The following is a 24,777-nucleotide window of genomic DNA, read 5'->3' as shown; positions in this document are numbered from 1 at the left end:
TGATTGCAATGATACAAGGAGAAGAGAATCTGTCCAATCAAAGTTGGCAAAGAAATGTCTTCGGCAATCCATTCTACTTGTGCATATTTGCATCACTTTTGTGATTAGCAGCCATGATGCCCCCCCCCCCAACCACACTTATTTCTACCTTGATGACTTTTTTTTCATGGGGCAAATTCATTTTGAAATAAGATAGTTAATTCACCCTGGTGGGCGGATGGTGGGGGGTTATATGCTGTAGAGGAACCAATGAATGATAGGGTCAATTAACATAGCCATTGATTGAGGGGTGGGGCTGGGATCTCCACCTCTAGAGCAAATAGGCCAATTTAATTTAATGGCCTTTCAGGTTGGAGGAGTCATCTTCATAGACACATTGGAAAGAACAGTTGAGGTGGTTTCAAGGTTTCATCCAAGCTTCTTCAGCTCTTGAAGGGCTTCCAGACAAGCAGTGTTGTTTTTTTTTTTTTTTTTTTTATTAGCCCCAACCTCTCCAGTGCTTTATCAGCCATTTGAACCTTTTACTTAACTTGTAGATCAAAGACCTTTCAGTGCTTGAGGAAGTGGTCATGTGCAGCCAACAGGTTTACCCTTCATTTACCCTGAACCATGGTATCATCCAAGAGGGGTTTGAAGGTTACTATCACCCCTTCCAGCCCTTTTTCTCCCCAGCTGTCAGGACAGATAGTGGGGATCTGGGGGAGCACCAGGCTCAGTTTATGGCTTGGAACCATGCTCCTCAGCTGGAGCCCCCTGGTCACTTCAATCTCTATGCACCTGCAAGTCATCAGCTAAACATGGAGACCCCCTGGATGGTGGAGAGCAGGGAGATCGAGGAGAGTGAGGATTCTGATGGCTCGGTAGAGGAGAAGAGTCACCCAGCTCTTCAGTATCACCCCCATAAATGGACTACAGCCTTCTGGTCAAGGAGCCCTGATTTTTCCAGCCAGACCCAGAACCCCGTCAACATTCCAGACTCCAGAGTGTGTATGACACCGCCCAACCTGAGTCCCAGCTTGCCGGTGGAGACCGCGGCAGATGACGTAGAATGTAGCCGCTGCAGCAGCACCCCCACCCAAGAGGTGGCCAAAGAGAGCAACTCGCTTGCCAGCCAGACCATGACCAGCGTTGGGGCCCAGGAGAAGATTGTGTCTGACGACTTGAAGGACACGCTGGTGAGTAGCCATGTTTGCAGCTTCTAGCCTTGGCTTGTGGTCAACTAGAATGCCAAAGTCTTTAAATTTTTTTTTTTTTTTTTTTTTCGCTCACACTTAGGTTCACACTGAGCTGCGGGAATGAAGAACTCGCACAATTTCACTCCCGCATGCCGGTCCCTATTTCGGCTGCGATTCCACAGACATCTGTGTGGGTTTCTGCACAGATGTCAATGGAAATCGCACCTCGAAATCGCAAAAAAAAAGTAGTACAAAAAACGACACTTTGAAATTGGTGCGACGTCGCACAGATTAGGACTGCGCAATTGGTGCGATTTGACGTGTCAAAATCGGCAGCAATGTGAACCAGGGCTGAAGGTCTTCCTAATCCATATTAAATTAGTTTCTTCTATCCCCACCTGGTGCTGTAACCTATCCATGTGCTTGCAAAAACCTATAAGAGCCTGCTATCTTTAGTCTTTTATATTCAATACTTTTATATTTCTGCCCTAGATCAAGTCTCTATTTCGGGGAAAGTCAGAATTCCTTTTCTGCATATTTTGTTATCTGGCTGTGATTTCAAACTGGCTGTCATGTTGATCCATTTTTCAACTAGCATTTTAAGAAGGCAGGATTGGCAATGGCACACTAATGGATATATGAGCCCTTTATTTGGAATATTTAAAATCAAAACTGATAGCTTTGTAGATGTGGTGGCTGCATTAGTAGTATTTATGTTGCACCCATGCATGCTCCCCTTACAGCTTTCAGGGGTCTTTTTTTTTTTTCTTACAGCGGCTATAGGAGGCATCTGCAGAAGCCAGGGCTTTATACCTCATGATGCCACTGATTGGGTGCATTTGAGCCTACAAACCACATTATGGTGGGGGGGTGGTTAGGGTGTCTCTAGATATGAGCAGCAGTAAAAGCCTAAAATGGGGGGGGGGGGTCTACAGTAAAACCTTGGATTGCAAGCATAATTCGTTCCAGAAAGATGCTTGTAATCCAAAGCGACTTTCCCCATAAGGAATCATTTTACTTTTTTTTTTTTTTTTTTTTTTTTTTTTTTGTTTTACCAACTTTATTGCCATCACAAGTGATAAACAACATCCCTTGTGACAGGTCCTCTTTATGGAGAGACTTAAAGTGGAAGTAAACTCCCTTTCGTTTTCATCCACGGAAGCTGCCATCTTTGCCTCTGTTTAATCTTCAGCTGCCACGGTGCTGCACATGTGATCCGTTATGACACCAGCCATTGGGTGATTTGACAGTTTGGTTGAGAGCACAGCCAATGTGCAGTTAGCATTCCCGGCATGCCTTTTTTTTTAAACTGTTTAAATGGATGGCTTTACTTCCACCTGGAGATGCGCGCTATAGCCGAATGACGGCTACAGCGCGGACCTGCTTTGCCGGGAAGACTTCTATTGACGTCGTCCCGTGCACGAGCGGCGTGCGCGCCCTGTGATCAGCGAGTCTATGAGATCGGAGCAAGGGGTCGATCCCAAGGGGTCGATTCCATAAGGAATAACGGAAACTCAAATGATTTGTTCTGCAACCGTTTTATTCATCAGTCCTTCAGTTTATACGCCATATAAGATGATTACAGCAATGTTACGTAACCATAAAATGTCCATCTAAAAAAAAATGGAAGCCTCCACAAGGGTCTTGGAAGCAAAATCCAGCAGGAGCTCCAGAGGATAAAAGAGAGGAGCCGCTAAGGGTAGCAATATGATTACATTTAATGAGTACAACATTTAGCAACATATCGCTACACTTAGCGGCGCCTCGCTTCTCTTTTATACTCTGGAGATCCTGATGGCTTTTGCTTCTAATCCCCAAATGTAGAAATATGTTGCTAAATGTTGTACCGTCATTAACCACTTCACGCCCAGGCCAATTCTGACATTTTTCTCCTACATGTAAAATGCATTTTTTTTTTTTTTGCTAGAAAATTACATAGAACCCCCAAACATTATATATGGTTTTTTTTTTTTTTTTTTTTTTAGCAAAGACCCTAGAGCAGAGATATGCAATTAGTGGACCTCCAGCTGTTGCAAAACTACAAGTCCCATCATGTCTCTGCCTTTGGGTGTCATGCTTGTGGCTGTCTGTCTTGCTATGCCTCATGGGACTTGTAGTTCTGCAACAGCTGGAGGTCCGCTAATTGCATATCCCTGCCCTAGAGAATACAACGTTGCAACTATTTTTATCTCGCACGGTATTTGCGCAGCAATTTTTTCAACACGTGTTTTTTTTTATTTTTATTTTTTTGCAGGAAAAAAAGTTTCATGCTTTAAAAAAAAAAAAAAACAGTAAAGTTAGCCCAATTTATTTTTTGAATAATGTGAAAGATGAAGATGCGCCGAGTAAATGGATACCCAACATGTCACGCTTCAAAATTGCAGGCGCTTGTGGAATGGCGCCAGACTTTGGCCTTTAAAAATCCCCATAGGCGACGCTTTAAAAATTTTTACTGGTTACATGTTTTGCGTTAGAGGAGGTCTAGGGCTAGGATTATTGCTCTCGCTCTAACGTTCACGGCGATACCTCACATGTGTGGTTTGCGCACCGTTTTCATAAGTGGGCGGGACTTACGTATGTGTAAACATCCCTTTTAATAGGAATATGGCATGACGGGTCCTCTTTACAGTGAGATATGGGGTCAATAAGACCCCCATATCTCACCTCTAGGCTGGGAAGCCTAAAATAAAAAAATAAATAAAAAAACGATCATGGCTTCCTAGCCGAGGCGGCGCCGTTATTTGAATGCAGAGGCAGGGCGTGACGTCATAACATCGCGCCCGGCCTTCCGAACGATCATGGAGACTCCGGCGACCATCTGGTCCACCGGAAATCTCTATGATCATTATCCGGGGGCCGGCGGATCCTGTGTCAGATTTACAGATGGAAGCAGCGAGTCTGTAGAAGCACTGGAGGGCGGCGGCGGCGGGGGGGGAGGGGCCAGTAAGAACGATCAAGCGGCGGAACAGCCGCTATGATCATTCTTATGGTGCAGGGAATCGCCGGCTGAGAATGCCGATATCTGAATGTCTGTAACCTCAGGCATCATTCAGATATACCCCCGGAAAGTCGAGGCCGTCCCAGGACGTCCACCCGGCGCGAAGTGGTTAAATATAACCATATTTGCTACACTTAGAGGCGCCTCTCTTCTCTTTTATACCCAGTTGTGACATGACGCTATTTGTATATCAAGACATCGCTTGTAAACTCAAAATGTATTCTAAATTTTTGCTTGTCTTGCAAAACTCTCTCGAACCAAGTTACTCCCAAACCAAGGGAGTTTTACTGTACATTGCTTTTGATCTCTCTTTAGGAAATGCTCAGTGAGATGGAAATGGAGCAGTTTGCTAGGGACCTGAAGCAGAAGCGGCTGAACATGGGGTTTACACAAGCAGATGTTTGCTATTCTGTGGAAGTTTTGTATGGTAAGCACTCTATACACCCCCCCCCCCCTTTTATGTTTTATGTCCTCCTTGTATGTGACTTGTTTAGGTTTTGCGTCTCCTTGAATGTCCTAAATTTCCCATTGTAAAGCCGACACTATCCATGTTATGAGAATCGCCCCAAGTACTACGTTTTTTAGGTTTCTCAGTTTGGGGATTGAGGCTCATGAAGTCTAGTTACAAAAGTAACCATTGGGCCCTTTCGCATGGGCATTCTGATCAAGAGTGCATGGAAAAACTGAATCAGAAGGTCCATCCATGCAACATTATGGACTGGCTGATGTAAATGGGACGTGTGGGTCTACAGCGGCCTATCTTCAGGTCTGGGAAAAGGACTACATCCTCTCCTGTTTTTGAAGACTGGATGGGTGGGAGCATGATGGAAATGGACAGTGGAGTCTGTTTACAGCCCGCCGCCCATAGAACCTGCATGGGTCCTCTAGGCCATTGTTTCTCAACTCCAGTCCTCAAGGCCCCCCCAATAGGTCGTGTTTTCAGGATTACCATTATTTTGCACAGGCGATTTGATCACTTTCACTGCCCTAGTAATTACCACAGACGTTTCATCTGAGGGAAATCCTGAAAACATGACCTGTTGGGGTGCCTGGAGTTGAGAAACGCTGCTCTAGGCATAGGTGTGACTTCCATCCTCTTCGGCTCACAGATCCCCCTGATTGTAGCCGATGCTGCTCTGTGTGTGAAAGGAGGCACTCAAGTGTATACTGGGCTGCAATTGGGCACAAAAACTTCAATTTTCTCAGAGCCAAAGGACAAGTTATCAAAATGTAGAATTTGTTTATTTTTTTGGTGTTAGAACGTTTTTAGTTTTGTATTGGGTCTTGGCAGCCTTAGGGAAGAATTTTACATTGTTTCCTGAACGGGAATAGAGGGAGTCTAAACACACACGTGTTGGAAGGGGATTGTTGGAAGGGGATTGTTGGAAGGGGATTGTTGGAAGGGGATTGTTGGAAGGGGATTGTTGGAAGGGGATTGTTGGAAGGGGATTGTTGGAAGGGGATTGTTGGAAGGGGATTGTTGGAAGGGGATTGTTGGAAGGGGATTGTTGGAAGGGGATTGTTGGAAGGGGATTGTTGGAAGGGGATTGTTGGAAGGGGATTGTTGGAAGGGGATTGTTGGAAGGGGATTGTTGGAAGGGGATTGTCTGTTGACAGACTGTTGTCCAAAAATTCTTACCGTTGGTACGCTCCTTTTTTTTTGACAATTGTTTTCCATTTTTCCACCAACAAATGTTGGATGATGGGCTACTACATTTTTGTCAAACGACAGCTCTACGTCAGTTTTTCGGATGGGCCGTACGCACGAAAGTTGACAGTACAAACGCGCATGAATGGAATCGGTGCTCGCCAAACGTGAAATTAGCAGAAGGGGCCCAAAGGGCGGCGCTCAAGAGCTGAAATTCCTCGTAGTACGTGACTGCGTTCGTGTTTGTGGCACAACAATTTGTGACGTTAATATGCAAGACAAGATCCTGGCACACGCCCTTTTGACGAAAATCAGACACTTGGTTGTCCAACATTTGAACCGTGTATATGAGGCTTTAAAGAGGAAGTAAACCCTGATGAGTTTACTTCCTCTTTCATTCCCTGTAAAGGCAAAGCATAATGGACTACTATGCATCGCATTGCATAGTAGTCCATTATGTGCCACTTACCTGACACAGGAGCCAGCGATGTCACCGCTGTCCCCTGTAGTTCCGAACGTCCATCTTCTTGGTGGGGTCTCGCTGCTCCGGCGCTGTGATTTGCCGGAGCAGCGATGACGTCACTCCCGCGCATGGGAGCCGAGACGCGTGGCATCGTCGTCATCGACGATGCCCCGCTCAGTGCGTCTGCGTGCCGCTGTCTACGGCGCATGCGCTGTAGATAGCAGGGCCCGTCTTCGGACAAATATCTCCTAAACCGTATAGGTTTGGGAGATATTTCTTGGACCTACAGGTAAGCCTTAATTTAGGCTTACCTGTAGGTCAAAGTGGTTTGTAAAGGTTTACAACCACTTTAAGCTGGATACACACTATACAATTTTCTGTAGTGTGTGTGTGTGTGTGTTTTTTTTTTTTTTTTTTCCTTCAGATTTACCAAAACCATATAATATGAGGTCAAACCTTAAGAGTTTCAATTTGTCTGAAATCAGGCAGGCCCTTCACTACATGGTTTTGCTAAATCTAAAGTAAGTCAACAACAAAAGTTTTATAGTGTGTATGGAGTCTTAGGCATGTTTTTATTACCCACTTGAACACCACAGTTAAAGCGGTGTTCCAGCCACAATTTTTTTATTTTTTTTTACGGCAGCTACAAACACTGTAGCTGCTGACCTTTTTAATAAGGGCATTTACCTGTCCAGGGAGCCTGCGATGTCGTCCACACCTCCCCACCCCCGAAGCCGATCCATGCATCGGAGTGGGTGCCACCACCTTAACGATGGGGGGGAGGCAGTGGAGCCCTGTTTTCTGGGATGCACATCTTGCCAGAAGGCAACGGGGCAGCTCACCGAAAAGGAGGAAGTGCCGTGGAATAGGAAGACTGCCTAGCAACAGGGGTTTCTGGTTTAAAAAAAGTTTTTTTTTTTTTTTTTTTCTCCTAGAAAATCTGCAAGTGACTTAGAACCCCCAAAATTATGATGGATAATCCTAGAGAATAAAATGGTGGTTATTGCAATATTTTGTTGCACCATATTTGCACAGCGGTCTTTCAAACCTTTTTTTTTTTTTTTTTTTTTTTTGCATGTGGAAGAAGTTATGACGAGTAAAAGTATACCAAACATGTCATGCTTGTAAAATTGCAAACACTCAGGGGTGCGGGATGGGTCTGCAGAGCAAGAGGGTCACTTAACCCATTAGCTCTGCTCAGCCCCGGGACAACCAGCAACCCTTTGTCTTCCATAGCGCCTTTTCTCCCCTCTCTCTCCCACACAAGAGGGGAGGCGGTACATTGAGCAATACAGCATTATGTCGTCAAAGGGGGGGGGGGAATGCTACTTGTACAAGTCGCTCTACCTCATGAACTTCTCGCAGAAGGACATGTAGTCCAGCCAAAATGGAGCCGGAGCGGTGTCTCCTCCTCCACCCTTCTCAAGACAGTGCCACAGGACCTCGCTCTCCATCCAGAGGACGTAGATGGCACTGAGCCTGCTCCACCTCACCAACTGACAGAGGTAAGCAGCTGTCTCCAGCACCCTCTCCTGCCAAAATTCCCTTTATAGAAAATAACATCCCTGGGATGCCTCTGATAACCTCCACAGCGAGGATACACAAGAATACCTTAGCTGCACATCCTGCCAGTGACAAGCCTGCCTCAGAACAAACCCTCAGGGTCATGCTTTTATCTTTACGAAAAGATTTATGCAATGAGCTCCACTCGGACCTATGCATGCCTCTGCTTGCCATGAGGCTTCTGAGGCATATCATCAATACTCTGAGGAAATAAAAATTTTTGCAAGCTAAAGTGGCAGATCTGGAGGATCGCTCCAGAAGAAACAACCTAAAATTCAGGGGTATCCCTGAGACCGTCAAACCCCCAGATCTAACCCATTATATACAACAGCTGTTTCTAAAATGTATTCTTCTATCCTCGCAAGCCAATATTACCATAGCTCACGCCTACAGAATTGCTAAACCAAACTACCAGAAACAGTACTACGAGATGTACTGGTATTTATTTATTATTCCCCCCCCCCCCCACGTAAAGGAGAGGATAATGTCTAAAGCCTGTTCTACCACTACCCTGCCAGACTACTATTTCTCTCTAAACAGACATCAGAGTCCACAGCGCAGAAATGGAGAGAATTTGCTTAAGTCACCGCAGTCCTCTGAGATTGCAACTTTGCATACAAATGGGGCATTCCTGACAAATTATTGGTGACCTTTACACACCCAAAGAGGGCATCAAGAGATTGCTAAACTGGGGCCTCATCTCTTCACCCCCGCCGGACCTTGAATCACGCTACCCACAAACTGTGCCTCATTCCATGACCGGTATCTTTGCTGATACTCCAGCCTTGCCTGTGGATGCCCATGTTCCCTTACAGGTGCTTTGAACGTTAATTCACTTCTTAGCAGCAAACTTGTCCCAGATGAGGGGTGTGTGTGTGTGTGTGTGTGTGTGTGTGTGTGTGTGTGTGTGTGTGACACTGGCAGGTCTTCTCTTCTTACCCCCCCCCCCCCCCCCCCCCCCACGTATAACCACTATGGCTATAACCAATGGAACATGACAGGGATGCCCCTATCGCCACTAATCTTCACTCTTTTTTTTTTTTTTTTTTTTTTTTTTTTATCATGGAGCCTCTAGCACATTACATTCGTACTAACCCAGCTATATCTGGCATCGAAATTGGTGAGCTCAATTACAAAATTGGGCTCTATGCAGACGATGTGATAATATCCATAACCAACCTCACACAATCACTCTCATCTCCATCATACCCTAGACTAGTGATGGCAAACCTTGGCACTCCAGATGTTTTGGAACTACATTTCCCATGATGCTTAGCTACACTACACAGTGCATGAGAATCATGGGAAATGTAGTTCCAAAACATCTGGGGTGCCAAGGTTCGCCATCAATGCCCTAGACCATTCTGGATCACCTATACACATATCTGTTGGACTTGCCCTAAGCTGAAGCCTTTTTAGACCGCCCTCACAATTTCTCTCTCCGCCATCCTTTTCAACCTCCCATGGGTCAAATCCTAATCCCAAGAGGACCATTTCAGGGTATAGAGATGGTCACCGGCTACCCACACCATCCTGGCCCATGTCCTTATCGCCACCCATCTGGCCATAGTATCACTTCCATGTTAGAAGGGGGGCAGTCCCTAAACTGCCACCGTCTTATGGAATGCAGGAATGTGCCTTTGTATAGCACTGCTGTATAAATGACTGGTCCCAAAAAATGTCCGTGTCCGCCATAATGTCGCACTCACAATAAAAATCGAGGATTGCCGCCATTACTAATAAAATATTATAAAAATGCCATATAACTATCCCCTATTTTGTAAACGCCAGGGGTGGACTGACAACTCATGGGGGGGCCCCCGGGCAATGGATACACAGACATGTTTCTATTGGCTGAGAAGGTACTAGAGAGGTGGGGCAGCTATAATCTCTGGATTTTTAGACCTAAAGGATGTCGGTAAGGGACATTTCAGAGACAATTGTAAAAAAAAAACACACATTTTTACATACTGTCCCTGGTTTTACTGAGGCTGTCAACCCTGATGGGGCCCCCTAGCAGCTCGGGGGCACTCGGGCAGTGCCCGAGTTGCCCAATGGTCAGTCCGCCCCTGGTAAACGCTATAACTTTTTTGCGCAAACCTATCAAACACTTATTGCGAAAAAAATAAAGCAAAATTTCCCCAAAAATATGTAGACTATATATATCGGCCTAAACTGAGGAAAATATTTTTAATATATTTTTGGGGAATATTTATTTTGGGCAAAAAATAAAAACCGCAGGGGTGATCAAATACCACCAAAAGAGAGCTGCTCTTTGTGGGGGGGGGGGGGGGATGTAAATTTGGTTTGGGAGCCACGCAATTGTCACTTGAAGCGCCGCAGTGGCAAATCGCAAAAAGTGCTCTGGTCAGGAAGGGGGTAAAATCTTCTGGGGATGAAGCCGTTAATGGTTACCAGTTTAGAATTGGAGGTCTAGTGCTAGAATTATTACTTCAATGATCGCGGAAATACCTCACGTGTGATTTGAACACTGTTTACATTTGTGAGTGCGACTCACTTATGTGTTTGGAGGGATGGGGCACTTTAACTTTTGTAAATTTTGAATTTTTTATTTTTGGATCTGCAGTCTAGAAGACCCCAAATACCTCCTTTTTTGTTTTTAAAAACATTCAAAATGCCAAGTTTAGGTGTGTTTTTGTGGTGTGTGGTGGGGTTGGTTTTTTTTTTTTTTGTTTGTTTACATTCGGGCTTGTTTGGGTCGGCTTGACGCTTGGGCCTGTCGATGGGACGAGAGAGACGTTGGAGGGAGGGGGTGGGGGGACGCCTGTAGTAATAACAGCCGAGCAGCTGCATCAGTTCACCATTTTGGTTTAGCGCAGTATTTTTCCATATTTTTCATAAACTGGAACACCTGAGAGATCTGCTGTGGTTTCTCCGTTTCATAAACGGACATCTAAGGCTGGCCATACTTGGTCGAATTTCGAAAAAAAAAATTCTTTTGAAAATCCGAAAATTTGTGTGTTTTTGTGATCCGATGGCGCCACCATTGATTTCGAAATTCGGCCAACCAAGCCTTCAATTTCACCTTCTGTTGCTACAGAAAATTTTTGTGGCTGGGAATCTTTTTTTCTTTCTTTTTTTTTTTTTTTTTCTTTCCGGGAATTTTTGTTTTTCTTGCGTATTTCTTTTTAGATTACATTTTTTGCATGATTCTCCTATCCTTGATTTAGAAAATTTTGTTTTTCAGAAATCCAACTTGCCCCCCCCCCTCCCCCCTTTTTTTTTTTTATTTTTTTTTTTTTCCCTCAAATTTGTTTGCCACACGAAAACCGGCTGTTGCTGCAGCCCACTAATGGTGTGAGAAATGAATGAAAATTCTTAGATTTTCCAATGAAGAAAATTATTTCAAAATTCGACCCATGCGTGACCTGCCTAAGATTTATCAGCCCTTGAAGAGTCTCACTTCTTTTTTATTTTTGTGGGGATGGAATGTCCCAAGTGGGACACCTATGACAATGAACGCTTCATGACGGTCTAACCCTTAAGGGTTGAATTTGCCCTTGAAGTTCTCCATTTTGCTGGTGTCAAACCTAAAAGTATTTGTCCCATCCTGTAGAATTTTATAGTGACTTTTATTTTTATTTCTATATATTTTTTTTTTTTTCTCTTTTACAGGAAAGACATTTAACCAAGCAACGATCTGTAGGTTTGAATCCCTCCAGCTAAGTTACAAGAATATGTGTCAGATTAAACCCTTTCTACATCGCTGGCTGGAAGACGCTGAAAACAAAGAAGGCTTTCAAGAGGTAAGCTGGTCATGAAACAACTCCTAAAGTTTGTTGGGTACGGAAATTGGTGTGAGAGCAGCCCCCTTTTTTTTTTTTTTTTTTTTCTTTTTTTTTTTTTTTTGTAGGTTTAAAATTGACTACTCCAGTTTAAACCTCTTTGGGACGCAAGTAAAGCCAAAACCTAAGTATACTGGGTATCTTTTGTGGCATTAAAGGAGCTTGGGGTCAGGAAGGAAGTCTAGGTATGGGGGGAGGAGAAGAGAAAATCGTCTAACGTGAGACCACGTCTCCTCCCAGTTGAGAATTTTTGATTTGGCAGAGCTTTATCTTGGCACTTATAGCATAATATTTCTTGTCAGTTCATTGTTTGCTTTCTTGACTGGTGCCTCTGAAACAATGCTTAACGTTCTTTTTGGTCCTTTAGCTGATCAGTCAGGGACAGGCGCTGGCTCAGTGCCGGAAGAGGAAACGAAGGACAGGCATCGACAGCATTGCGAAAGACGGCCTGGAGGCTTATTTTATGTACCACTACAAACCGGGTCCCCAGGAATTGGAACAGATTGCTGAGGCGCTGCATATGGAGAAGGATGTAAGTATTTTCTTAACGGGATTGTCCGCCCTGTAGTTTGCTTTATAAATGAGGGTTGGTGTGTAGGCAGGTGCAGTTGGCTAGTCTGCCACTAGGTAGCTGTGTCCAAATAGTGTCTGCTTACAGCAGACCGTGTCATCAGGTGCTAGGCCTCTTTAGTTAAAGCTGAGTTCCACCCCCCCCCCCCCCCCTTTACATGCCACGTTTTTGGGTTTTGTTTTTTTTTGGGTGGGGGAGGGCTTTAGTTTTCAGTGGGACTTCCTGCTTCTGATTACAGGCCGCCTAGGCGGTGACTTCTGGCTGGGCCCTTAAGGTTGGTTGGGAGGGAGTCCAACATTCAGTAAGGAAAAGAGCAAGGCCCGAAGAGTGTTTGTGTCTAGAACTTGGTGGTGGTTGTCACCTAGACAAGAAGGCAATAAACTGTAAGTTGTATCTTTCCCCCTAGCTACTTAGTGTCTTGACTTCAGGACTTGAGTCACTGATCTCTTACAGGAACTGGTAAGAGGAAAGCAGTGGCAGCCCTTATGTTTCCTTGACAGATGCAACCCTGTGGGTGAACTAGAGGAGCACTCATTTTTGCTTGCTACACCAAGATTGTGCCTACACCACCATCTACACAACTTAAAAACGGGTTGCTGACTACAGTGGCAGGTGCTGGCCAACACCAGGATTTTTATTTTTTTTGTGTATACAGTTTTTGTTGGCCCACCCTTTACAGCTGTAACCGCTTCAATTCTTCTGAAAAGGTTGTCATCAAAGTTTTTAGGAGTGTCTCTATGGTAATGGTTGACCATTCTTCCAGAAGCATGTTTGTGAGGTCAGGCACTCATGTTGGATGAGAAGGCCTGGCTCTGTCTCCGCTCTAATTCATCCCAAAGGTGTTCTATCGGGTTGAGGTCATGACTCTCAAACTCGCGCATCCATACTATATTGCCAAAAGTATCAAGCCATCTCTCCAAATCCTATGGTGTGGGGTTTTTTTGTTTTGTTTTTTCCCTTCTTTCAGGGGTCAGGCTAAGCCCCTTAGTTCCAGTAAAGGGAACTCCTTAAGGCGTCAGCATACCAAGACATTTTGGACAATTTCATGCTCCCAACTTTTGTGGGAACAGTTTGGAGACGGCCCCTTCCTGTTCCAACATGACTGCGCACCAGTGCACAAAGCAAAGGTCTGTAAAGACATGCTTGGGGTGGAGGAGCTTGACTGGCCTGCGCAAAGGGGATGGGCTTGGGCGTGTTCACACAGTCCACGTGCAGAGCCTGCCAGGAAGTCGGCGCATCACTAATCACAGGCAGTGAGACATTTTCCCCGATGTGCGGCTGCAGAGATCGGGAAATATCTCGCCGCCTGTGATTAGCGCAGCGCCGTGCTGACTTCCTGGCGGTCCCTGCACGTGGAGTATGCGAACACGACCGAGCCCATACCTAGCCCTGACCTCAACCTGCTGGATCACCTTTGGGATGAATTGGAGTGGAGACTTCTGGAACAATGGTCAAACCTTCCCATAAACGCACTCCCAAACCTTGTGGACAGCCTTCCTAGAAGAACTGAAGCTGTTATAGCTACACAGGGTGGGCCAACTCGATATTAAAACCTACAGGCTAAGGCTTGACCATACATTATACAATTTTCTTGTACAATGTTCCTTCTAGATTTACCAAAACCATATAATATGAGGTCAAACCTAAACACTTTCAATTTGTATGCAATCAGAGGTAAATTCTAAAGCAAATTAAACAAGAGAATTTGTATAATTTATGGCCAGCTTGGAAGTAAACCCTCCTATTGTTTTCAGCCAAGGAAGCTGCCATCTTGGCCTCCCTTTAATCTTTAACTGCCATGAAGCTGCACATGTGAGTAGTTATGACACCAGCCATTGGATGGTTTGACAGTTTGGTTGAGAGCACAGCCAATGTGACAGTTAACATTTCCGGCATGCCATGTTTTTTTTTTAAACTGTTAGATCGATGGGTTTACTTCCTCTTTAAGACTGGGATGCCATTGAAGTTCATGTAAAGGCAGGCGTCCCAATACTTTAGGCAATATAGTGGATCTACAAACGAGTGTCTTCATGTTCTCTGGTGTCTGTCTGTGCCATCATATCTTGCTTAAAATCTCCTTGTTCTCCAGGTGGTCCGTGTGTGGTTCTGTAATCGCCGTCAGAAGGAGAGGTGTCGGATTATGAAGGGGCTTGGTAACCAAGGTTATGAACCACAACACATCGTCCCTCATGGTGGATATTTTCCACATCAGGAGATGCCATTTCCAGGTTATACGTCTGGGTTTCCACCAATGTACAACCCTGCTTTTTACCACAAAAACTACATGTTTCAACAGCCTGTTCCTCATGGAATGCAGCTTGGAAACCAAATCTGCTAACTTTGAGTCTAAGACTTCTTCTTTTGAAATGGTACTTCTGGCCTTCCCTGCTTGTACCAGGATTATGTTCTGGCTCCAGTACGAAGACCTTTTTATATTGTATCTTACGTTTTTAGACACTTTTTAATGCTTCGCAAGACTCTTAAGTGTCTCTAAATTTTGAATCTCCTGTATGCCACGGTCTAGCTTTTTTGATCTACAAAGTGGATGTCTCTCCATCCTTTAAATCAGTGGTGTTGATAAGGGAGAGCTCAGGGTCTTATCAAATGAGAAGATATAATATTGTGTTGAAGTGGCTTGTTGGAAGGGTTTTATTCTGGTTTTTACTTTTTTGATATTTTTAAAATGCCTTCTATGTCAACCAATTTTAATATCCATTGCTAACCAGGTTAGGATTGGAGGGACCTGCCTGAAGTTTGGATACCAGGTACGTGACTCCCAGGTTGAGGTTTATGGGGAGTAGCTATAGAGATGGGCTTTTTTTTTTAAGTTCGGAGTGTTAAGGAGTAAACTGAGTGAACACTGGAATGTTACGTCCCTCAATGTACAAAACGGCCCATCCTTCTTTCTGCGGAAGGTATAGGGAGCTTTTTGTAGTGGAACCTTTTCGCAAAGTTTCCATTTTAGTCTGCAAATACTAGACTCCTGGCTGTTATGCCTGTCATACTTGTTGCGTTTACTTTGTAGGGCTAGCCTAGAACAAGTGTTGTGATTTTTAAAGACTTTTTGGACTTTCTGGTCTTGCACAGAAATTCTGAACTACATTACCCGTTCTTGGGTTGGTGACTCAAGTTTGAGGCTGGGTTCACATATGTGGCGCTGTGGTTTCCAGCTTGGGGATCTGGTGTTTGTTTGTTCAGGTATTATTTTTTTTTGCCTGAATTTGCACTTAAACCATACCCAAAAACACACAGGACCCTTTTTGGAAGCCGCACCGCATCTGCTTCAGATATGTGAATTGGCTGTGTTGAGCTGGTCGCACTTGCATGTCATACAAATTGGATGCTTTGAAAACCGCATCCTGTTTGCATATGTGAAACTTGTTGGGTGGGTAGAACCACGAAGCTAGCAGAGAGGAGGTAAACCTAGCCAACACAATTTGGTAAAGGTTGACTGAAGGTTATGGTGGTGGTGCATGCCTACACCAAACCAGAATTGTACATGAAACAAGTCTGTGCTAAAACTGGTTAACTTGTATATTGTCACATCTGTTTTAATCACAGATTTTCTCTTCCTTTCTGCATGGACTTGTCCCAGGCTATTATGTATGTTTGATTGCACATATATGTAAATATAGTCGCTTGGATAAAGTACATTTTAATGCTATGATGCCGAAGTTGCCTTTTTATTTATTTATTTTTTCTCTACAAATGGGATTGTAAAGGCTACATGGATGAAAGCTGACATTTTGGCTGTTCTGGAGCCACTTGGAGTCCATTCATACAGGGGCAACTTTGGTTCCGACTTGACGTCGTCCCAAGTTGCCGCAAGTTGCGCAACATGATAAAATCAATGTAAGTGAATGAGGGCCATCTTTAATGTATACTACTGAAGTCGCTCTGACTTCAGTTAAGGTTCCTGTACTACTTCAATCTGACTTCTAGGCAACTTATACCCATTTATTTTAATGGTGGGTTGCCTCCAAGTCTGATCCCCTGTCTTAACTGAAGCAACTTTCCAGGAAGTAAAAATTAGTTTTCTAGGCAAACCCCTCCCTCCCACAGTTTTTTTTTTTTTGTTTTTTTTTTGTTGTTGTTTATTAGAGATAAAAAAACCATTGACAATAAAGTCTGTATGTGGACTGCGCCCAATCACCAAAACATGGTAACTAACATACCTAAAACCGTCTAGGCACCAAAAATTAGTGCCTATTAATATGTAATGCAGAAACACAGAAGTGCCCGTAAAACAAACCATCTGAAGAGTAGTGAGATATTGCATAGCACTATATTGAGGATTGGGCTTCAAGTCATTTGTCTCTAGAAGAGGGGATAGAACAGAGAGAGAAGAGAGCTTGTAAGGGGGGGAGCGTGGAAGAAAAGGAGAAGAGACAAGAGAGGAGGGAAGGGGGGAGAGGGTTGGCTTGCGTGGTTACATGTAAAAAATCAATATATCAGATCTTGCACTATAAGGCCCCGGATAGGGGAAAACCCAGTCCTCTTGAGGAGAGGAGGGGAGTGGTTCCGCTGATGAGCGTGGTTGACTCGAACGGGTTGCAGGGTTGAGCCACAGTCATTAGGACTGTGTAAGGAGATCCTTGTAGAAGGAGGTGGTAGTGAATTCCCTCCAGCTAGACCACGTCCTATGAACTCTCTGGGACATCTTCTTATTAGTGTGAGTCATGTCCTCCATGAGGTGAACCGCTGCAATCTTATGCATCCAGCATTTCATCGTTGGAATTTTGGGTTGGGCCCCAAAGAGCAGGTATTAAAGCCTTGGCTGTGTTCAACAGGTAAGGGATTATGGAGCGTTTGTACAGGCCCACAGAGTCGGCTGTAGCTTGGAAGAGAACGGTCCATGGATCATTGGGAAGATTGATGCCCGAGATCCGCTGTATAATTTGGATAACGTTGGACCAAAAAAACGGTTTGAGCGGGCAAGACCACCAGATGTGTGCATGAGTGGCCCTGAACCCACAATTCCTCCAGCATAGCAGGGAGTTTTCAGGGAACATCCGGTGTAGTTTCTCTGCAGTGTAGTGCCACCTGGTGAGCAACTTGTAGTTGACTTCCACCATTTTTGAGGCAAGGGATGAAACATGGGTTAATTGCAGTACCTTTTCTCTTTTGTAGGTCCGTGAGGCTTGCGTTTAGGTCCTCTTCCCATCTAGCCAGATACGGTGGGTGTGAGTTAGAGGAGTTTGATAAGGGCCCTATAGAACAGAGATAGGCAGTGCAATGGAGGATCTTTTGGATAAAATACCACTTCAAGCTCAGTGAGGCCCTCAGGACCTCTCAGCGGACCAGGCAGAGCTCGTAGGAAGCACTGTAACTGGGCATATCTCCACCTGTCCAGGAAAGTGATTAGTTTGGTGCCAAGGATATCTGATAAAGGCTTGATGATATTGGTCCGGAGGACCTGATATAGTAGCAGGGGTTGATCAGGGGACCAGGTCCGAAAGCTCGGGTCTAATAGGCCAGGCAAAAAGTACCGGTGGTTGACAAGCGGCATTAAAGGAGTTGTAGGACCAGGAGAACTTCTTGTGGAGGTTGTCCCACACATCCACGGTGGAGAGTGTAAGCAAGGAAGTATCGCTGCTGAGATGTCGGTGTTTACGAGGGATCCAAGGCACAACCGTAAGATCTGCAGCAGATAGAAAGTGTTCCATGGTAACCCACAGCTTGGTGTTTGCAGTATACTTCCAATTGGCTATCCTGGAGAGTATAGCAGCGTGATAATATGTCCTAAAATTTGGTAGGACCAGACCCCCAGCGTCTCTGGAGCGGTATAATATGTCCCTGGAGACCCTGGGGTGACTGTTCTCCATACATAGCGGGAGATCATGGTCTGTAATGTTGTAAAAAACCCTATGGGTACTCCCATGGGGATCATTTGGAATAAAAATTAAAACTCTAGGCAATATGTTCATTTTAATAACATTAACCCTCCCCAACCAAGAGTGTGAGAGGCTCTTCCAGTTTCTCAAGTCCTCCCTGATGTTCAGCAAGGGAAGGTAATTCTACCAAAATAGGGAGTGGATGTTAGGTGTTGGGTAGATTCCCAAGTATTTCATGGTTCTTTGAACCCACCTGAAAGGGAAGAGGGGTCTTAGAGAATCTGCCTTACGTCTGGGAAGGTTGATGTTCAGAATTTATGACTTGGAAAGGTTTATTTTGAAGTTAGAGAGCTTTTGATAGGTAGAGAGGGCGGACATTAAATTAGGTAGGGAGATACGAGGGCGCTGGACAAAAAACAAGATCTCATCAGCATACGCTGCATATTTATGGATCGTGGAATCTATCTGGACCCCATGGATATTGGGATTATGTCTAATGGTTGACAAAAAAAGGGTTCAAGGGTGAGGGCAAATAGAGGTGATAGGGGGCAGCCCTGCCGAGTATCGTTATACAGAGAGAACGAGTCACTCAGAGACCCGTTTATGCGGACATGAGCTGTGGGAGCGGAGTAAAGAGAGGTTATGCGGTAGAACATTTTGGGACCGAGTCCCAGGTGATGCAGAGTCGCTTTGAGGTAGTCCCAGTCCACCCTATCAAACGCCTTTTCGGCATCAGTAGACACTAGTACTGTGGGCTGGGAGCACCGCCGCACATATTGAATCAGGGTTAAGGTCCTGAGGGAGTTATCCCTAGCCTCCTTATTAGGTATAAAGCCAGTCTGATCTTTTGAGACCCAACTGGGGATAAGAGGAAGTAACCGATTGGCCAGGACCTTAGCATAAAGCTTAACATCAATGTTAAGCAGAGAAATCGGCCTATAGCTACTGCATACTGTAGGGTCTTTACCTGATTTTGGTATAACTGTGATGTGGGCCGTGAGAGATTCCGGTCGCAGACCGGAGTTGCGAGCGATGGAGTTGGCATATGCCGTGATGTGGGGGAGTAGGATGTCCCCGAACGTTCTATAGTAGTTAATGGTGTAGCCATCAGGGCCTGGGGCCTTCCCCGCGGGTGAGGACTTCAGGGCAGCTCGGAACTCCTCCACCGTGAAGTCATCCTCCAGGGCTCGGAGTGCAGCTGTGGATATTGTGGGCATATTGGCCTCTTTTAAGTACACCTGTATGCGGGAACGCTTTTCCCTCTGGGATAGTGAGGGCGTGTCGCTCTGCACATTATACAAAGCAGCGCAATAGTCCCTAAATGCCGCGGCAATGTGTGGAGTAGCATGTACTAAATCGCCATTGGGGAGTTTTATTTTGGGGATAAAAGACCTAGTTTGTTTCGCCTTGAGGGATCTTGCCAGCTGCCTGCCAGGTCTATGTCCCCATTCGTGCATCTGAGCAAATCGTTGAAATTTCTTTTTGGTATCTAGATCCAGGAGGGTTTTTAACTCCTCCCTTTTCAGAGTGAGAGCTTTTAGATGGGCCATATGGAGAGTAAGTTTATGCTGTTTGTCTAGGGCCGCAATCTCACCCAGAACCTGCGCGACCTGTCGACCATGCTCCTTTATTTTATTTTTTTCTGCAAACCCAGTTCAATGAGTCGTCGCCTTGTGAGCCGGGGGGGGGGGGTGCGAGTCAGGAGAGGTATTCAATGGAAGTATTGTTCCATTTGTGAGGATAACTCTGATACATCTACCTGATTAGCGAGGAGTGAGTCATTGAGTTTCCAATTATTGGAGCTGTGCATTAAGGAGGGCATGGTCATACATATCGACACGGGTGCGTGGTCCCTCCCACAGAGTTGATTATGTGATTGGCCACTGGCAAAGTCCCCTGTCCTGGAGGCAACTTCAAGTTGCGCTGTGATTCATACTCAAGTTGTGTTCAAGTTGCCTCCCAAAGTCGCGCTGGAAGTCGTGTTGTCCCTGTGTAAATGGACTCTTACCCTAAAACGTGACTCCACAGTCAATGTTAGTATAAACAAAACAAAAATGTAAAAAAAAAAACACAGCTGCATCCCAGTAGAAAAGACTAGAGTGGGGGCTCGAATGCCACGTGCACACCACCGGACATTCCGACCAACAAAATCCCATGGATTTTTCCGACGGATGTTGGCTCAAACTTGTCTTGCATACACACCGTCACACAAAGTTGGTCGCACATTCCGATCGCCAAGAACGCGGTGACATACAACACGTACGACGAGCCAAGAAAAATGAAGTTTACTAGCCGGTGCTGCTCTTCTGCTTGATTCTGTGCATACGTGGAACTTTGTGCATTGGAATTTACGCAAACAGTTTTTGTTGTCCAGAAAATTTTGAGAACCAGATCTCAAATTTTGTGATGGAAATTCCAACGGAAACTGTCCGCTGGAGCCTACACACGGTCAGAATTTCTGACGACAAGCTCTGATTGCACATTTGCCATTTGGAAAGTCCAACCATGTGTACGGGGCATAGCAGTAGAATAGTCCCAATAGTAGTCATAATGTACTGTTGCCTCAGGGATTAAGTATAATCAACCATATAGGTGTGTTCCTTTGAATTTGATTAGGCATACAAAAAAGTGTGTGTGGCGGGGGGGGGGGGGAGGGGTTTCCCAAAAAATTATTCAGAGAGGAACTATCAGTATTCACAAATAAAAAGAAAATTACTTTATTGAAAACGTAACGTAATGACATTTTATAAATAAAGAAACCAATCCTCCATCACATACATATAAAATTAGACAGTTGTCTAAGGACACAGGTGGCCACCACAAACGGACATGCAGGCTTCTCTATTGTCATGCTCAGCTGGGGCTCTGTGTGTAGGTCCTATTCCAAACACAAGTTGGGGGGGGGGGGGGGGGGGCGAGTGAAAGCAGAACAGTCCATTTGGTGGTCCTAGCAAAATTCTGATAAATATAGTCAATACTGTGGACTTCCGTCCAGTAGCTAAATGGTTAGTGGTGTCCGCATAACATGCAGGGTAGTACCCCTAATAGCATTGCCGGCTTTGGTTTTAACAGTGGGTTAGAGTAGGTGCATCCCCCTTCGGTATCATACATGGGTTACCCAGTTAGGTATCCAGTAGCTTGTCCTCAGCTGCTAGTGCTATCAGACGAAGGTGATAATACGTTTTTTAAATGGCTCCAAATGAGTGTTGGAAAGATCTCACCACTTCTCCAATGCGTCTGAGATCCACCTCGTCCAGATCTTTGATTCAGGGTAGTTGGTGCAGCTGTCTTAGGCTGAGCTTGAGCCTTAGAAGGTGGGAGGACACTTTCCTCAAGTCTGCGTGTCTCCTGTGCATGCTATACAACGTGTAAACACTGTCGGGCAGCGGGGGTATAAGCAGTGGTCTTGCGGGATCTCACAGAGGCGAGCCGGCACGGAGGTAGTGGTCTGAGTGGTGGCTTGTCCGTGCCCTCACATCAGACGGTGTGCTGACGTCACTCGTGACCCAAGCTTCTTCAGAGCATGTTACTATGAAGACATCTGGGCAAATTTTATTATTTGAACACGTTCCCTGCAGAGATTCACTTCTTGCAAAGGACGCAGGGGTGGGAAGATTGGGGTTTTCCTCACTGTGGAAGGTCTGTGGTTTCTGTGAGGACATTTTCAGTGATTTTTGGTGATCTCTACAATTAACAGTTGAAGGTGGCTTTTTTATTTATTTATTTTATTTTTTTTGTTTTTATTGTAAAACTATCATCTGTTGAATAATTTACTGGTAGGTATTTAAGTTTTTTTTTTTATTTTATTTTATTTTTTTTTTTCCCATTTGGTATTTCTAATTATATTTTCTTAGCCCTTGTACACACGGTCGGAGATTCCGACAACCAAATCTGTCTGAGTAATTCCGACGGATTAAATCCGGAAGAGGTCCGGAAGTGATGTTGCATACACACGGTCGGACTAAATTGTCGGAAAATCCAATTGTACATAACGTGATAACATTATTTCGTTACGACGGGACTACGTTCAGGCTAGTAGCCAATAGCTTTGGTCTAGGAATTTGATCTGAGCATGCGTGGCACTTTGTCCGTCGGAGTAGGCTACACATGATCGGAGTATGTCCGATCAGAGCATGTTGTCGGAAAATTTTACCGGCAAGTTGGAAAAGTTGGTCCGTCGGATATTCCGACGGAAACAGTCCGATGCAGACCACACCCAGTCGGAATATCCGACGGAATCTCCGACCGTGTGTACAAGGGCTTGGAGGTAAAGTGGTTGTGAAGCCTCAAGATATTTCATTCTATGCCCCCACTTTTTTTTTTTTTTTTTTTTTTTTTTTTTTTCTTTTCATCTGATCCAGCGAATGAGCTCAGCGGCTCCTGCCACTTTATCTCCTCATTGGACTAATTGATAGCAGGAGCCATTTGCTCCCGCTGCTGTCAATCAAAAGCTGTAACCCACCACAGAGGGGGGAGGGTTTTGGTGGCAGGGTCAAGTCCCACTGTCTGTGTTTAATAGCAGCAGGATTTTATGTCACATGGTATTTGCGCGCGGTATTTTTAAATGCAACTTTTTGGGAAAAGGGACTTTTTCATGAAGTAAAATAAAAACGAAACAGTAAAATTGGCCCAATTTTTTTGCATAATGTGAAAGATAAAGTTACGCCGAGTAAATCGATACCAAACATGTCACACTTTATAATTGCACGCACTCGTGGAATGACGACAAACTACGGCACCTAAAATCTCAATAGGTGACGTTATAAAAATAAAAAAATCCGGTTACCAGGTTAGAGTTGCAGAGGTCGTCTAGTGCTAGAATTTATTGCTCTGACGATCGCGGCGATACCACACATTTGTGATTTGAACACCGTTTACATATGCAGGCGCAACTTCCGTATGCATTTTCTTTGCTTCGCGGGGTTGGCAGGGTGCATTAAATTATTTATTCTTATTTTTTTTATTTAAAAAAAAAAAATTTGATCACTTTTATTGTTGTCACAAGGAATGTAAACATCCCTTGTGACAGTAATAGGTGGTGACAGGTACTCTTTTTATGGAGGGATCGGAGGTCTTAAAGACCTCCAATCCCTCCTTTACACTTCAATGTATTCAGATTGCCGTTTTCAGCGATTCTGAAAACTGTATATATATATTTTTTTTTAATCCGGCGCCATTGGCAGCCGAGTAAACGGGAAATTACGTCAAGACGTCGCTTCCGTGTTTACAATTAGACTGGAATGAAGCCGCTTACGGCTTCAATCCTGTTCCCTCCCCAGCCGCCGGAGGCATCAGATTCACCATCGGTGCTCCCGATTGAACGGGAGCCCCGGTAAGAGAGGGGGGAGGGACGTCTCCTCCGGCATAACAGCCGAGCGGCTTTTAGCCACATCGGTTGTTATGGCTGGAAAGCCAATCGCTTGCTCTAAAAATCAGTACCGGGATGATGCCTGCAGGTGCGGGCATCATCCCGGTATAACCCCCGGAAGCCGAGTACGCACATCTGCGTACGCTCAGCGGCAAGGGGTTAATAAAGTTGTACAAATATGGTGACAGTTGCAATTTTTTTTTTTTTTTTTTTCCTACAGGCCCGCTTTCAGAAAATATGTAATGTCCTGGGTATTTTATTGCTAAAAAAATATTGCTCTGGCACCACACTGGTTATAAAAGCACTATGGTAGACCTCTAATTCCCCCAGTATGGAAGAAATGTGATGTATTACTTTTTAGAACTTTTTGTAAATGATTTTAGTTCTATTTCTTTTAGTTTTCCATGCGTAACGTTACCAGGCTGAACCTACTTATGGTTCATTTAGAGGTGGATGGTCAGGGGTCATCTCGGAGTTGGGGTGTGTGTGATTTGTGTACCAAGTAAATGTTTTGTCCAGGTCTACCAGTAGGTGGTGCTGTTGCGTTGGTGCAAAATTGAAATTTGCTGAGGAGTTTAGCTGAGTTGTATAACCTGTGTCTGGGGATGCAGCTGCCAAATCTGAGAAGACTCTCCATACTAAAAGGAGAGTTGGGATTGTACCAGGCAGGTGCCAGCACAGAGGCGGGGGGGAGAGACGACAGAGTAGATGGGTGACAGGATGGGTAGAAGGGAAAGCGTCGGGGAGGCCAATCCTGGGCTGGAACATCCCAATAAGTACGTCCGTTGCGTGACATTGATGAAACCAGTCTTGGACCAGCATTGCTGGAGCTGAGTGACGCCCCTAGCTGCCGGGGGAATAACTCCTCCATTGAGGCCAGTGGGGTGAAGCGAAGGGAAAGGAAAGACCGATTCTGGTGGTAGGGGACTTTGTTACAGATTGCCCTCTCTGTCCTTCTAAGAACTAAGACCTGAAGTGCCGAACTGCTTGTTGTCTACAGAGCGCTCGGGTTTGGCCAATAATGGATCTGGTGGACAGATCACTGGAAGGGGCTGGTGAAGACCCGGCTGCCGTGGTGCACATTGGCACCAATGAAAAAGTCGGAGGAAGATGGAGTGTCCTAAACAATTTTAAGGACTTGGGAGCTAACTTGAGGAATGAGGAACTCCCAAGGTAGTATTCTTCAGATACTACCGTTACCTTGAGCCACACCAGAAAGGCAGAGGGAGATTAGGTAAGTAAACTGGTGGCTGAGGAGCTGGTGTAGAAAGGAGGGGTTCTGGTTCCTGGAGAACTGGGCCGACTTCCCAGTCAGTTACCATGGACAAACTACACCTAAATGGGGAGGGTG

The 24,777-nt window shown here is 45.0% G+C and overlaps 1 protein-coding gene across 1 annotated transcript; it reads left to right on the top strand.

Annotated features, from left to right (window-relative positions):
- The first annotated feature begins 472 nt into the window (after nucleotides 1-472).
- On the top strand, nucleotides 473-15,888 carry LOC143998184 (POU domain, class 5, transcription factor 1.1-like). Its single transcript, XM_077493911.1, has 5 exons — nucleotides 473-1,175; nucleotides 4,489-4,600; nucleotides 11,484-11,614; nucleotides 12,021-12,185; nucleotides 14,314-15,888. The coding sequence occupies exons 1-5, from the start codon at nucleotides 570-572 to the stop codon at nucleotides 14,560-14,562; spliced, it is 1,263 nt and encodes a 420-aa protein (XP_077350037.1). The 5' UTR covers nucleotides 473-569; the 3' UTR covers nucleotides 14,563-15,888.
- Nucleotides 15,889-24,777: the final 8,889 nt, after the last annotated feature.

Source organism: Lithobates pipiens, unplaced genomic scaffold (assembly GCF_037356315.1).
Source record: "Lithobates pipiens isolate NorthernLeopardFrog02 unplaced genomic scaffold, aLitPip1_a1.2 Scaffold_19, whole genome shotgun sequence".
Classification (NCBI taxonomy): Eukaryota; Metazoa; Chordata; class Amphibia; order Anura; family Ranidae; genus Lithobates; species Lithobates pipiens.
This window is presented reverse-complemented; position numbering and strand designations above follow the sequence as displayed.

Excerpts from the sequence above, each read along its gene's own strand:
- LOC143998184 (XM_077493911.1), top strand. The coding sequence starts at position 570 with ATGTGCAGCCAACAGGTTTACCCTTCATTTACCCTGAACCATGGTATC. Across the intron at positions 4,601-11,483 it reads TTCTGTGGAAGTTTTGTATG|GAAAGACATTTAACCAAGCA; the intron begins GTAAGCACTCTA and ends TCTCTTTTACAG. Across the intron at positions 11,615-12,020 it reads ACAAAGAAGGCTTTCAAGAG|CTGATCAGTCAGGGACAGGC; the intron begins GTAAGCTGGTCA and ends TTGGTCCTTTAG.